We start from the raw sequence: 13,756 nt of genomic DNA, 5'->3' as shown, positions 1-13,756 counted from the left end.
CCCCCCCCCCCCGTCTGCTACGCCCTTGGAGTGTGTCCATGAAAGCAGCGTAGCCTACTTCATATTTTACTTTATAATAGCTACAAAGTCGATCCCGACCCGAACCCGCCCCGAACCCGCCCCGAAACCCGAGAGTATTTCAGGCTCGGTTCTGGTAGCAGACCTCTAATAGCTACAGAAACAGTACTTTTAAAGGGCACACAATCCCATGAAATTTTATCAAAGAACTTTTTGTAGTATCCAGACTGACATTCACAAACTGTGTTATTTTGGGGTGTACATGGTGAAATCACCACCGCATCTGCCAGAGAAGTCAAAGAAAAAAGAGTGAACATCTAAACAAAATCAACACAGCAAGATATATAGCCTATATGCTACCTACATTACATTTTAAGTTAATTACTGTAGTTGTCAAAGGAAAATTAAACTGTATTATGCTTACTCCGCTTGGTGCATTTCTCGCATCTGAAGCAGTTTGGGAAATAGTTCATCTTGTCTAGGTATGTCCCTTTCGAACATTTCTCACATTGCGATGCCATGACACTAGAGCATTTCCTTATCAACTTATACCCTGAAGAATAATACATGACAGATGAAGAGATTAAGCAGTCTATTCCTCTGAAAACTGTTGTTCCGATGCTATTGATTCAACATTTCAGACATTGTACCTGGAGCACATTTGTCACAGCAGAGCCCGTCGCTCCAGTATTCCTCTGTAGAACAATCCCTTTTGCTGCTGACGCTGCGCTGCCCCGTCACAACGCCTACGACCTGTGGTAAAAGTTTAACAGTTCAGGCAGTCTGGCTTGGTATTGCTTAACTGGATGATGTAATCACTGGGCTAACCCTTGAAACTGTGGTTTAACCTCAAAACAAAAGCAAAATATCTGTTCTGTGATTAATAACAGAATAATTATTCACATATTTGTGAAATTTGAAAACTGCTCACTTTCCAATGACTCACCAATGATAACAACACACATGGCAGGAGTTTCCTCATATGTTGTCCTTGGGTGTGAAACATGGTTCTTATAATGTGTGCAATCAACCCTTCTGGAAAAAAAGAAGAATATTTAATAGTATATATTTCAGTAGATAACTGAAATTCTGAAAGAATAAAGACCAGTCAAGTATATATTTTCATTGAATTGTGATATACAAAACATACAAGATACATATTCAGTACATAGTACAAATGTTTGTAACAAATTTAAAATCTGTAATTTTTTTATCCATTTAAATGTTACATTTTGTGTGAGATATAGTTGTATATAACTGTATCTCAATATAATATTAATATATTTGTAGAACTATAGAACTGATATAAAGAAGAGCACATGACTTTACCTCTGTCCACCAGGATCTAATGTAGAGTCGCTCCTAAATGACTGAAAAAAATGAATGGAATGGAAGTCCTTTCAGGTTTTTATATAAGACGACAGAATTAGTCATCTTTTTACGATGACCACGCAACTAAGCAGTGCACAATAAATTTTGCAATAACAAAACAGTAAACCGGTCCAGATTTAATCATCACTACCTAGAAACTGAATGGGAAAAAACCTTTCCTCCGAAAAGAGGAAGTCCATTTCTCAGCTCTAGAATTTAAACATTCAGTGAATCACGTCTAGTTTTTATTTGACTTAAATTGCGTATAAAGGAGTCATGAGCCATCAAAAATATTTCATTGTAAACCTTGTGAGATTCATTACTGTATAACACTGTTGCAGAATAAAGAATATTACATTTAAACTTCTGTTCCACTAACATCTCTAACATGATATATGGCTGATGAATTATCAACTAATTAAATAGGGCCTACCAGATATTAAATTAATAAAGAGATGTATATAAATTCTCAAATTTTTATTTATTTTGACCCCAATGATGGTTTTGCATTGTAACTGGCCTCAGACATTTCTGCTGAGATTCCCAAAAATGCCATACATTTTCAATTCATATATTTTTTTTTTTTTACACGTTTTGGCCAAAGGGAATGTACTGAATAAGCCATAAACCAAATGTGACTTATTCCAGTAAAATGACGTTTGAAGGAAGTTAATCTCTCCAGCAATACCACACAAGTTCCTGCTCAGAAATGATGAATTTTTGTCAATAAATTTTGTCAACAGTAAATACTCAAACAAAATTTTTTGTTTTAAACTTAAGCCAGATATTGAGGCATTGTGGATCATTGGTCTCATCATATTCATGAAAATGTAAAAATTCATCTTCATTGACAAGAATCACATGTACCTGCATCTTTTCATTCATTTGTGGATGGACCTCAAAGACACTTTATCCTTTATTTTACTGTTCAATCAATATAGTAACAGCTTATTAACTGACATTAATATTTTTCTCTCTCCATTATCAATATCAAATAGGGTTTGCCATAGTAGCTTGCACACTAGGGGACTAAAGATAAAAATATTATGGCATGAATTTCAATCAACTTCCTGTTTAAAGATATCTAATGTGCTATGTGGGCTATAAAGCATTAAGGTATTATAAACAATAACAGTATGAATTTCTGTAAAGCGAAACAATGTGCATTGTGGAAGGTGCTATACAAATAAAATGGGCATCACAATAAAACGTCAAGATTGAGTGTGGTACATCATGAACAAAATGTTTATGAATTAAAATATAATTGTAGTGATTTTGCTTTTGCCAACCTGGGGAGGTTCACTATTGTGGTCAGAGAGGGGCACCAGCATAAACCGGGCCCTGGAATGTGCTGTTCACTACATAATTTTAGTATTTACTAATTTTCCATTTTTTAATTCAATAGGGTTTAATTTTTTTTTTAACTATATATTTACTGATTTTCCACAAATTACAAATCACAAATAGACAAAACCATCAACAACATTCATTAATTTGGAGCGTAAGAATAGAAAGAACAAGAACAAGCAATAAATAAATAAATAACATCGTACAGAGGTTCTCATCAATTAAATCCAAACAGTATAATATGGTGATCCCAGGGTCCAAATAAAAAGGGTTGAGTTTTTAAATGGGCAAAAAAAAACAAAAAACTCAGAACCTCTTTTAAGTTCCACAGAAAAAGGAAAGTCATACAGTTTTGGAATGACATGAGTGAGTAAATGATGACAAACACTGTTCTGTTGACTGTTCTTCAGAAAAATCCTCTTTAAAAATCCTCGGAAAAACCTGCAGATTCTTCAGTTTTCCAGCATCTTTTGCATATTTGAACCCTTTCCAGCAGTGACCGTATGATTTTGAGATCCATCTTTTCACACTGAGGACAATTGAGGGACTCAAACACAACTATTAAAAAGGTTCAAAGATTCACTGATGCTCCAGAAGGCAACATGATGCATTAAGAGCCGTTACTTTTTGAAATTGAAGATCAAGGTAAATTTTACTTAATTTGTCTTCCAGGAAACATGCAAGTATCTTCTGTTGCTTCCGATATATATATATATATATATAGAGAGAGAGAGAGAGAGAGAAGATAGAAAAATAGACTGTCTAGACCAGGGATGCCCAAACTCGGTACTGGAGGGCCGGTGTCCTGCAGAATTTAGCTTCATCCCCAATAAGACGCACCTGAACCAGCTAATCAAGCTCTTACTAGTTATACTAGAAACTTCCAAGCAGGTGTGTTGAGGCAAGTTGGAGCTAAACTCTGCAGGACACCGGCCCTCCAGGACCGAGTTTGGGCACCCCTGAACTAGACTGTCACGGTTATGTTCTGTTAACATAGACTTTGAGTTGTTTTCATTTCCTGTTCTCCTGTGTAGTTTTGTTCCTTGACCTAGTTTTCCTTAGTTCCCTTGATTAGTTTATTCTGTTCACCTGTGTCATGTTAATTAAGTCATCCCTCTCTTGTCTGTGTATTTAAGTTCCCTCCTCAGTTCCTTTGGTGGTCGGTTATTATAGTTGTGTATGCTGCTTGTGTTACCCTGTGTTTTGTAAGAATCTTCATCATCTTGGATTGCTATTAAATGTTATTTGGATTACCTTCGTCTTCGTGTGCCTTCCTTCAACAAGAGTGTGACATAGACAAACTAAGATGACGAATGGAAAGAAACTGCGCACAGAGGATTTATGACATCATCAGTCTACAGTCATTTGGGCTTGACTCCGTAACCTCTGTCTTAGAAGCCAAGTTTATTTACCATGACAATGCCAAAATACTATACAGTAGTCAACATTTGAAGTGGATCAAAAAAATTCATCAAAGTTGTCCTAACAAAAGAACACATTTTGGTTTTAGGTTTTAGTGCAACTTTGATGAAAGGTTTTGATCCACTTCAAATGTTGACTACTGTATAATTACTAAACCAGAATTATAACGACAGAATGCGTCATCTGGGTTATTGCGTCCAGACATCCTAAAAATAGCGAATTTATGCATTCTTTGTATTGTTTGTGAGAATACCTATTGAATGTTGCATTAAGATCTGACAAAAAGGTATTACAAACAGGTAAAAACAGTATTACAGTTTTTAGTTTTGGTAAAATTTTCACAAAAAGTTGTACACTTTAAAACTCTTAGCACTCAGATCATCTATATACTCTCACAACAGATCAAAAATGCACTTTTTTTTTTCAAACATTTGCGATAGTTCAAAATACAAAATCACAAAGTATCCCGTTCACAATACAAAGTAAGTGTCTCATCTACTTTTCACTCACAGTAACTGCTAATTCTATTAAACTTTCATTTGGTTTTCTTCTCATTCAGTTTAATACATTTGTCTGACTGATCTTAATGGTTAATCAGTGAATCATTTGGTTAGTCTATAAATTTCTATACTTATAGATTCTGTAGAACTGCATGGTTCCTGAAATGGATAACTACGTATAATAAATTATTGAATTATTGTGTGTGTGTGTGTGTGTGTGTGTGTGTGTGTGTGTGAGAGAGAGAGAGAGAGAGAGATTGCAATTTATATATATATATTGCAATTTGTGAAGAGAATAGAAATCCAAAGCATCCAAAGGAGGCAGACGGATAGCATCAAATACAGCATTTTACATTAGGCTACAGTATGCCATGTGGAACTGTAAACAGAGACGTTGCCATGGAAGAGACTAACAAATTACTGTGTCAGTGTGACAGGGCGAAACTACAGACTGTGCCATAGGTACAGCAACACCATTTACTGTATCAGCAGCAAAGTAATCTACACAACACCTCGTGTCTGTGTCATTCCTCATCTGACACACTGGAGTAGGCTAGTACTAAATTGAAAGAAGATCGTACTGTTGTGTTTCTGTAATTAAACCAAAATTGTTCTCATTACATATTACAAATATCTTGTGTTTTGAAACAATGGTTATTTGGACTGAAAATGTTTCACCCAGATGTTTCATCAGTTATTTGCTATTACTATACACAGTTGGGTAAGCTACTTGAACAGTGTCATTAGATTACTGTAGTAATTACTCATCCATTTCATAAATTATTCTTGAACTGACCAAAGTATTTCAAGGGAGAAGGTTAAAAACATATTTTAACATTAGATGTTAACTTTTAATGTTAAATCCACTATTGTTTTATATATAATTGTTCTATAGTCTATACAGTATTTAATGCAAATGCTAAATTACTACTGTGCATTCAGTGTGTGCACTTAAAACACACACACACACACACACACTTGTGCGTGACTTAAAAAAAATAAAATAAAAATAAATAAAACAAAGCCTCAAGAAAATGTTTCACCCAGATGTTTCATCAGTTATTTGCTATTACTATACACAGTTGGGTAAGCTACTTGAACAGTGTCATTAGATTACTGTAGTAATTACTCATCCATTTCATAAATTATTCTTGAACTGACCAAAGTATTTCAAGGGAGAAGGTTAAAAACATATTTTAACATTAGATGTTAACTTTTAATGTTAAATCCACTATTGTTTTATATATAATTGTTCTATAGTCTATACAGTATTTAATGCAAATGCTAAATTACTACTGTGCATTCAGTGTGTGCACTTAAAACACACACACACACACACACTTGTGTGTGACTTAAAAAAAATAAAATAAAAATAAATAAAACAAAGCCTCAAGGCTTTTATTTTGAACGTGCTGATTTGAGCGTACAGTAATAGTGTCTTCCTTCACGTTGTTTTTAGCACTGCTGCTGAGGGTGATTTCATTGTTGTTAGCAGGCTGATTTTCAGCAAACACAGACAGATGAAAGTGCATTGAGACACGCTTCAAATACGTGACAAGGAAGCACGTTCACAAGTGAGCAACGGTTTGTACGTGCTTTGTGTCATCCCGTGACAGCAATACTTGCGTTTATTTGGGTAACTTACATTCTGTCTGGAACGGTCTATAAAGATTAGCCAGATTGCTAGTCATCTCAATGCAATTAAACAAATGGTGTATTATCCTTCCACCACTATACCAACCATGAATAGTGTGATTAGTATTTTTCATTTGAAGAAGAGCACAGCTCATGTCATAACGTGTTTATGTTGTTGTTATCAATGTTTTGGTTGTGGATGGCTGGTGTTGGGGTGATAGAAAGATAGTGACAGTCAGTTTGAATGTTTTACTATATGTTGCATACGTGTGAAAGGAAGAGACGAGACATTTGATCCGACAGCCTATCATTCTGTTTTTTAATGTACCTTTTGTGATGTAGCCGCATGCGCATCTGCATCTGCATTCGATGCTCTGCTGAGAAATAAAGCAGATGTTGTGAGTATTTTGGGGTGACGGCCGCTCTCTGTGTTTCAACCCAGAACAAATCTGAACAGGCGGAAATATGAACGATGCGGATTCATCCTCAAGGAAGCATGCGAGTTCCCGAGAGCTACAGAGTGAGTGCACAGTACATGTGCTTGTGAGCCGATGACGGGATGCCTGCGAATTAATTATGAATTATTAATCAGTGTGAATTAATCATCTTTCTTCAGCTCCCAAGAATGAGGATGCCTATGAAATCTCCATTCCTTTTGAAGACAACCACTTTGATGAGCAGGGAGACTTTTACAACCAGAATGACCAGAACTTTGATGGTCAGTTCAGTTTATTGTCCTACTATTGTTTTAGGGGTAACACTTTATAATAGCGTTCATTTATAAATCATTAACAAACATTATATAATGCTTAACAGATCATTGGTTAATATATATTCACATAGCTAGAAATATGAGATAATGTTCTTGTTAATGTTTACTAATGAACTTACTAAATGATTAACATATCATTATTTAATGTAACTTGAAATGTTTACAAATGTCAGTAAACTTTCAGTTCATATGATCTTCATTTGTTGGTCTTTGTTGTGTAGACCTCTATTTACACATCTCTAAAGTTGAAACTATTCATCATTTGTAAATGTTTATAAACAATTACTAATCATTTAGTATCTTTATGGGCATTGGACTTTTAGCTAATGGAACAAGGTTTGTGTAAAGTGTGGCTGGTTAAGTTTAGCTAAATGCTTGCTAAAGACATAACCGATTGTAATTTGGTGCAAATTTTTTATTCATTGCCTCAACACTCACATTAGTATACTACTCTTCAGTATATCATTAAACAGGATATTCCTTGAATCATAAATAAACAGGAGAAAACAAATCATCTTTAAAAGAAAATACTTGTTCATTTATCAGAACAATATAATATAAACAGATTGATCTGTGTTCCCTTATAATCAAACTGACCCCTGTACACTGTTGGCCCTTTAACCAACCCTTAAACCTACCCAAACCATCAAACCTGTCCCTAACCTTACCCATATCACACCTCAATTGCATTAACACAAGCTTTTAATCATTTTATAACATCTGTTAAAATCATTTGTACATTTTCAATAAGTGCTTGATCATATGGAATTGAAAGTTTAATGACATTTGTAAGCATTTTAACTTACATGAAATAATGATTTGTTAAACATTATGTAATGTTTAATACATTTATTAGAAAACATTAACAAGCATTGTCTCACGTTTCTAACTCTTTGAATATATATTAACTAATGATCCGTTAAGCATTATATAATGTTTGTTAATGATTTATTAATGAAAGTTATTATAAAGTGTTACCATTTTAGGTTTAGTTTAACATAAAAATGAATTTACTCATCCACACCAACAGACTCTATATTGCTTTGGTCAAGCTCTATAGGAGCTTGAATTAGAACGATTATTAAAGTGTTTTACTTATAGTGTCGTCCTTGGTGTGAATGAGCCTTAAGACTTTAGTTTATCTTCAGAAATCAGAAGTGCTGTATATGTCAACATGTGATGATATTTGCTTGTGTTGTGATACAGGTAGTGATCCGCCAGCACCGAGCAGCTCGTACCTGTTAATCACTAACTTGCGCACACAACTGCAGATCTCACTGGAGAAAAATTCATGGCTGCAGAAACGCATCGAAGACCTGGAAGAGGAGAGGGACTTCCTGCGCTGCCAGCTCGATCGGTTCATCTTCTCAACCAAGAGTCAGGAAAGCAACGGTGAGATGAGGACAGAACCAGAGGGAGAGAGGAGACGGAGACCGAGCGAACGCTGTGCTAATAGAGGATATTTAGTGACACAAGAAAAAGTTAGTAGATGCGGTAAAAGGTCATTTGAGAAATAGTGGAATGTTTGGGAGAACTCTGTCATGTTTGTGCCTTTTCCCATAAACACTATTTAATTTACATAGTTTCATCAGTCATGCATACTTGATTTGTGTAGTGAAAGACAGGGAGTTGAATATCTACATTTATCAAATAAAATCAGTACTGAAATCTTATATGGGCATATTCAGTAAACTATCTAACAATCTAATTCCAATCTACTATTCAGCTACTTACATCATGCCCTATTTCTATGCATACTAAGTGTATTATGGACTATGCTGTTACCGTCCACAGAAAGAAAGGTGATAAGTTTTATTTTAAAAAGATGTTCTTGTTCATTTTCATATAAACGTGGCTGCCGTAAATCATCATATGATGCAGAAGTCAGGCTGGGTATTAATAAAGATTGCCCACAATACAGACTGATGGAAAGACAAGAACTGAATTTCTGTTTTCACTGCAGGTAATGATTCCAGGAGTTTTTCTTGGAGAAGGAGAAGAGAAAATGATCGGGGTAAATTGATACTTCTTTTACTTTCTACGTTAGACTAATCTGTGCTATTTTAATATTATTTACACTGTTATAGTTTTCATTAATATTTTGAATTAGCTTTTATTTTTAGATTTTTCACTTTCAATTTCATTTTAGTTTAATTTTTTAGACATTTTATGTTCTTTGGTCATTTTTATTAGTTTTTATTTTGTTTGTTTTTGTTAAAATCTTACTATTTTTTTTTTTTTCAGTTTTAGTTCACAATAGCTTATTTATTTCCAGTTAGTAATGTTAGTGTTTTAACTTATACTTGTTTCAGTTAATTGTCAAGACAACATTTCTAATTTTCATTTTTTATTCCAGTTTTTCATCTAATGTTTTAGCTTTATTTCAATTAATACAAATGTTTTTAATAGTTTGATTTAGTTATAATGAAATGATAATAACCCGGTGCAGAACATGAATAAATCCTAACATCAAAACATTATACTTTAATAATTCGAAGATGCTTCTTTTCACTCCTGGCCAAAGTCTATGCTGTGTTGTCCTAACATGGTAAGGACGAGAGTCCTTGTTGCAATAATAAATTTCACAGGGGCCAGATGCATAAACTTAGCCACTATGTTAAGACTGTCGTAAAGGCATAGTTCACCCAAAAATGAAAATGTTGTCATTAATTACTCATGTCGTTTCAAACCCGTAAGACCTTGGTTCATCTTCGGAACACAAATTAAGATATTTTTGATGGAATCTGAGAGCTGTCTGACCCTGCATAGACAGCAATACAACTGAAATGTTCCCAAGTCCAGAAACGTAGCAAGGAGATCTGTAAAATAATCCATGTGACATCAGGGGTTCATCCGCAATTATACGAAGCTACGAAAATAATTTGTGTGCAAAAAAAAAAAAAAGACTTTATTCAACAATTCGTCTCCTCTGCGTCACCCTGTAGCGCCATTTTGGAGAATATCCGCTGATGCGCTACAGGGTGACGCAGAGGAGACGAATTGTTGAATAAAGTCGTTATTTTTTTTTCTTTTGCGCACAAATTATTCTCGTAGCTTCGTATAACTGCGGATAAACAACTGATGTCACATGGATTATTTTACAGATCTAAACGTTTCTGGACTTGGGAACATTTCAGTTGCGTTGCTGTCTATGCAGGGTCAGACAGCTCTCAGATTCCATCAAAACTATCTTAATTTGTGTTCCGAAGATGAACGAAGGTCTTACGGGTTTGAAACGACATGAGGGTGAGTAAATCATGACATAACTTTCATTTTTGGGTGAACTAACCCTTTAAGAATTAGTGACTAATTAGCAGTTAGCCTAGGAGTAATGAGTTTCATTTTTTTGGATTCAAGTTAGACCAATCAGGTTTTTATGTATCAAAAAAAAAAGTTACCAGTCTTTGAAAAAAACAAACAAAAATAGATGACTATCTTGTAAAACTAGTCTAAGCCTTTTATGCAACTGGGCACAAAATTAACTTTAATCATTAACGTTTCAGATCAACAAGTGGAGAGTCAGCGTTCAGCCAACCGTCAGAGGCCAACCCAACAGACTTCAGCCAATTTCAAGGTCCTGAGCTCTGTTCCTGGTCCAGTCAGTGCTCAGATAAATTCCATGTATGGATCTCCCCACCCTCAGCCTCTTTTGCAGGGCCACGGTGGCGGCAGCACCAGCAGCAGCTGCAGTAGCATCAACAGGTCCCTCAATGAACTGCAAGGTGGGTCTCAAAGTTTACTTTTTTAACCTGTATTTGCAGTACTTTGTCATTTTGGTTTAAATTATTTACTGTATGTCTACAATAAGCATATTTACAGTTTATCTACAGTTTTTTCATCATTCTTCATAATTTGATCTCATGTATTGTAGATAATGTGTAGTGGTCCACCAACGTGTCTGATGATCATTGATGATGGTGATCAAATCTTTTGATGTAAAGGCTCATGCTTAAATGACCGAAATTCTAAAATGAAAATAGTACATAAACATACATTTTATAAGAAATTCTTACAAAATCTCTTACACAACTTTTTAAAATTTTAATTTTAAAAAATGTCATTCATTTTCATTTTAACATTTAAAGTGTTTTTTTTTTTTTTTTGGTCACTACATAATTCCCATACTTCCATGTATGTTATTTCATAGTTTCCATGAGTTTAATATTTTTCTAAAACATTATTAATTAAAAATATTTTAAAAATGTAAAAATTAATACTTAAAAATGAATTGGTGTGTCTAAACTTTCTGCTGGTAGTGTACGTATATCATATAGTGCAAATGAGATGCAAAAAAAAATTGCTGACACATTGTACACAATATTAACTCAAAATGAATGTTCTGTCAAGTAGGCATGGTTATCAGGCTTTGACGTTAATATAAAAATGGCCTTATATCACCTGATTACTCAAGATTACACTACAGTAATTGGAGGGGTTACAGGGTTGGTACAGTTTTATAATCTTTTGGAAAAAAAAGTCTCTCATGCACATCAAGGCTGCCTTTCTTTGATGAAAAATACAGTAAAAAAATCAGTAATAATGTGAAATATTACAATTAAAAAAAAAAACGTTTTCTGTTCTATTGTATGTAAAATGTAATTTATTCCTGTGATGCAAAGCTGAATTTTCAGCTGCCATTACTCCAGTCTTCAGTGTCTCGTGATCCTTCAGAAATCAGTCTAATTGAGTGCTCAAGAAACATTTATTATCACATTAGTGGTTGAGTCAAGTACATTATCTTGACTTGTGCTGCCACAGAATCCCTCACTCTTCTGGGAGATGAAGAGGATGCCTATCTTGAGGATAGCTACCTTGAGGAAGAGGAAATTATGTCAGGAGAGGATGTGATAACAGATAGCATGTCACTTCGGAATATTGGCACAGCTGGAAGACCCACCGGCGGTCATCCAGCTCTGAAGAGAAGGAGGGTTTTCAGAATCGCCAGAGGGAGAGAAAGACAGAGAGGTGAGCATGACAGAAACATGACAAGCAAGTGATCATCTTCTCTTTCTGCTCTCTTTGTTCATCTTTCTCTCCTTTTTGCTGTTGTTCTAGTGAAAGATGCAGCAGGTGTGTTGTTCCGCTATAAAAAGATCCTGGTAACATACCAGAGGTTAAAGAACATGTCCAAGGCCTTCCAGATCCACGGTGTAGATCGTAATACGGTGGCCTCTACCACACCCATTGCCGAGCTTCTGCTGGTGGCTCCAGAGAAGGTGGCTGAGGTGGGCGAGTTTGACCCGTCTAAAGAAAAGCTTCTGGACTATGCCCGACGCTGTTACATCGCGCTCGACCCCCAGACTCTCAGCAAAGTGCAAGCATTGAAGAAGAACAATCTCCTCCTGCCCATCTCATACAGGTACATACAGCAATCATTGGAACACTTCCTTTTTAATCTTTGTCACTCTTCCAGGAGATAGTCAATTGACATAATTAATCAACTAAGTAGTTAAAATTAACTTTGTGAACTTCTTGTTTATATGTACTTGTGGATTATATTGGACATATAGTTTAATCAATATATTATTAATAAATATGCTCTCTAATAATAAATATTAAATAAGGATGCACAGATATTAAAATTCTTGCAGATAGTGATAAGCTGACAATTGTTGTTTTTCTTGAAAATAGTTTTTTTTAAATGTAAACTTTTAAAATTGACAGTATGTAAATTTGCTAAAGATTACATTTATCAGTGTTGTTAAAATACTGTTTGTGATTGTGAAATTGTGATTTTAAAGATTAAGCATGTGTTAGATAATTGAAATAAAATTGTTAAAATGAGCATACACAATTAAATATTCAAAATCATATAAATATCCTTTCTGAACTGAAACTGATTAAAAGGTTTCAAAAATCTCTAATATTGGTTGATTACCTATATGGTACAAATTTAGTGAGCATCCTTCGTGTATATATATACAGTATCTCACAGAAGTGAGTACACCCCTCACATTTTTGGAAATATTTTATTATATCTTTTCATGTGACAACACTGAAGAAATGACACTTTGCTACAATGTAAAGTAGTGAGTGTACAGCTTGTATAACAGTGTAAATTTGCTGTTCCCTCAAAATAACTCAACACACAGCCATTAATGTCTAAACCGCTGGCCACAAAAGTGAGTACACCCCTAAGTGAAAATGTCCAAATTGGGCCCAATTAGCCATTTTCTCTCCCCGGTGTCATGTGACTCATTAGTGTTACAAGGTCTCAGGTGTGAATGGGGAGCAGGTGTGTTAAATTTGGTGTTATCGCTCTCACTCTCTCATACTGGTCACTGGAAGTTCAACATGGCACCTCATGGCAAAGAACTCACTGAGGATCTGAAAAAAAGAATTGTTGCTCTACATAAAGATGGCGTAGGCTATAAGAAGATTGCCAAGACCCTGAAACTGAGCTGCAGCACGGTGACCAAGACCATACAGCGGTTTAACAGGACAGGTTCCACTCAGAACAGGCCTCGCCATGGTCGACCAAAGAAGTTGAGTGCACGTGCTCAGCGTCATATCCAGAGGTTGTGTTTGGGAAATAGACGTATGAGTGCTGCCAGCATTGCTGCAGAGGTTGAAGGGGTGGGGGGTCAGCCTGTCAGCCTGCTCAGACCATACGCCGCACACTGCATCAAATTGGTCTGCATAGCTGTCATCCCAGAAGGAAGCCTCTTCTAAAGATGATGCACAAGAAAGC

The 13,756-nt window shown here is 35.3% G+C and overlaps 2 protein-coding genes across 3 annotated transcripts in view; one reads left to right on the top strand and one right to left on the bottom strand.

The window, feature by feature from the left end:
• Nucleotides 1–27: 27 nt before the first annotated feature.
• On the bottom strand, nucleotides 28–1,389 carry LOC107699928 (tumor necrosis factor receptor superfamily member 1A-like). The gene is made up of 5 exons (XM_016501375.1): nucleotides 1,348–1,389; nucleotides 965–1,053; nucleotides 669–771; nucleotides 443–571; nucleotides 28–301 (listed from the first exon to the last, which is right to left on the bottom strand). The coding sequence occupies exons 2-5, from the start codon at nucleotides 1,022–1,024 to the stop codon at nucleotides 81–83; spliced, it is 513 nt and encodes a 170-aa protein (XP_016356861.1). The 5' UTR covers nucleotides 1,025–1,053; nucleotides 1,348–1,389; the 3' UTR covers nucleotides 28–80.
• A 4,703-nt stretch (nucleotides 1,390–6,092) lies between these two features.
• Nucleotides 6,093–13,756, top strand: part of LOC107699945 (coiled-coil domain-containing protein 106-like) — a 9,148-nt gene continuing 1,484 nt past the window's right edge. Inside the window, exons 1-8 of one of the 2 annotated variants that reach the window (XM_016501402.1) lie at nucleotides 6,093–6,232; nucleotides 6,736–6,813; nucleotides 6,910–7,011; nucleotides 8,272–8,457; nucleotides 9,029–9,079; nucleotides 10,569–10,787; nucleotides 11,824–12,030; nucleotides 12,121–12,424. In XM_016501402.1, the coding sequence (XP_016356888.1) occupies nucleotides 6,759–6,813; nucleotides 6,910–7,011; nucleotides 8,272–8,457; nucleotides 9,029–9,079; nucleotides 10,569–10,787; nucleotides 11,824–12,030; nucleotides 12,121–12,424 (1,124 nt within the window). In that variant the 5' untranslated portion in view covers nucleotides 6,093–6,232; nucleotides 6,736–6,758. Of the gene's footprint in view, nucleotides 6,243–6,735; nucleotides 6,814–6,909; nucleotides 7,012–8,271; nucleotides 8,458–9,028; nucleotides 9,080–10,568; nucleotides 10,788–11,823; nucleotides 12,031–12,120; nucleotides 12,425–13,756 lie in introns of both variants that reach the window. The other variant, XM_016501401.1, reaches the window with a different exon arrangement.

This window comes from Sinocyclocheilus anshuiensis, unplaced genomic scaffold (assembly GCF_001515605.1).
Source record: "Sinocyclocheilus anshuiensis isolate Anshui unplaced genomic scaffold, SAMN03320099.WGS_v1.1 scaffold1260, whole genome shotgun sequence".
Classification (NCBI taxonomy): Eukaryota; Metazoa; Chordata; class Actinopteri; order Cypriniformes; family Cyprinidae; genus Sinocyclocheilus; species Sinocyclocheilus anshuiensis.
Note: the sequence above shows the minus strand (reverse complement) of the source record. Positions and strands in the feature narration are given on the sequence as shown.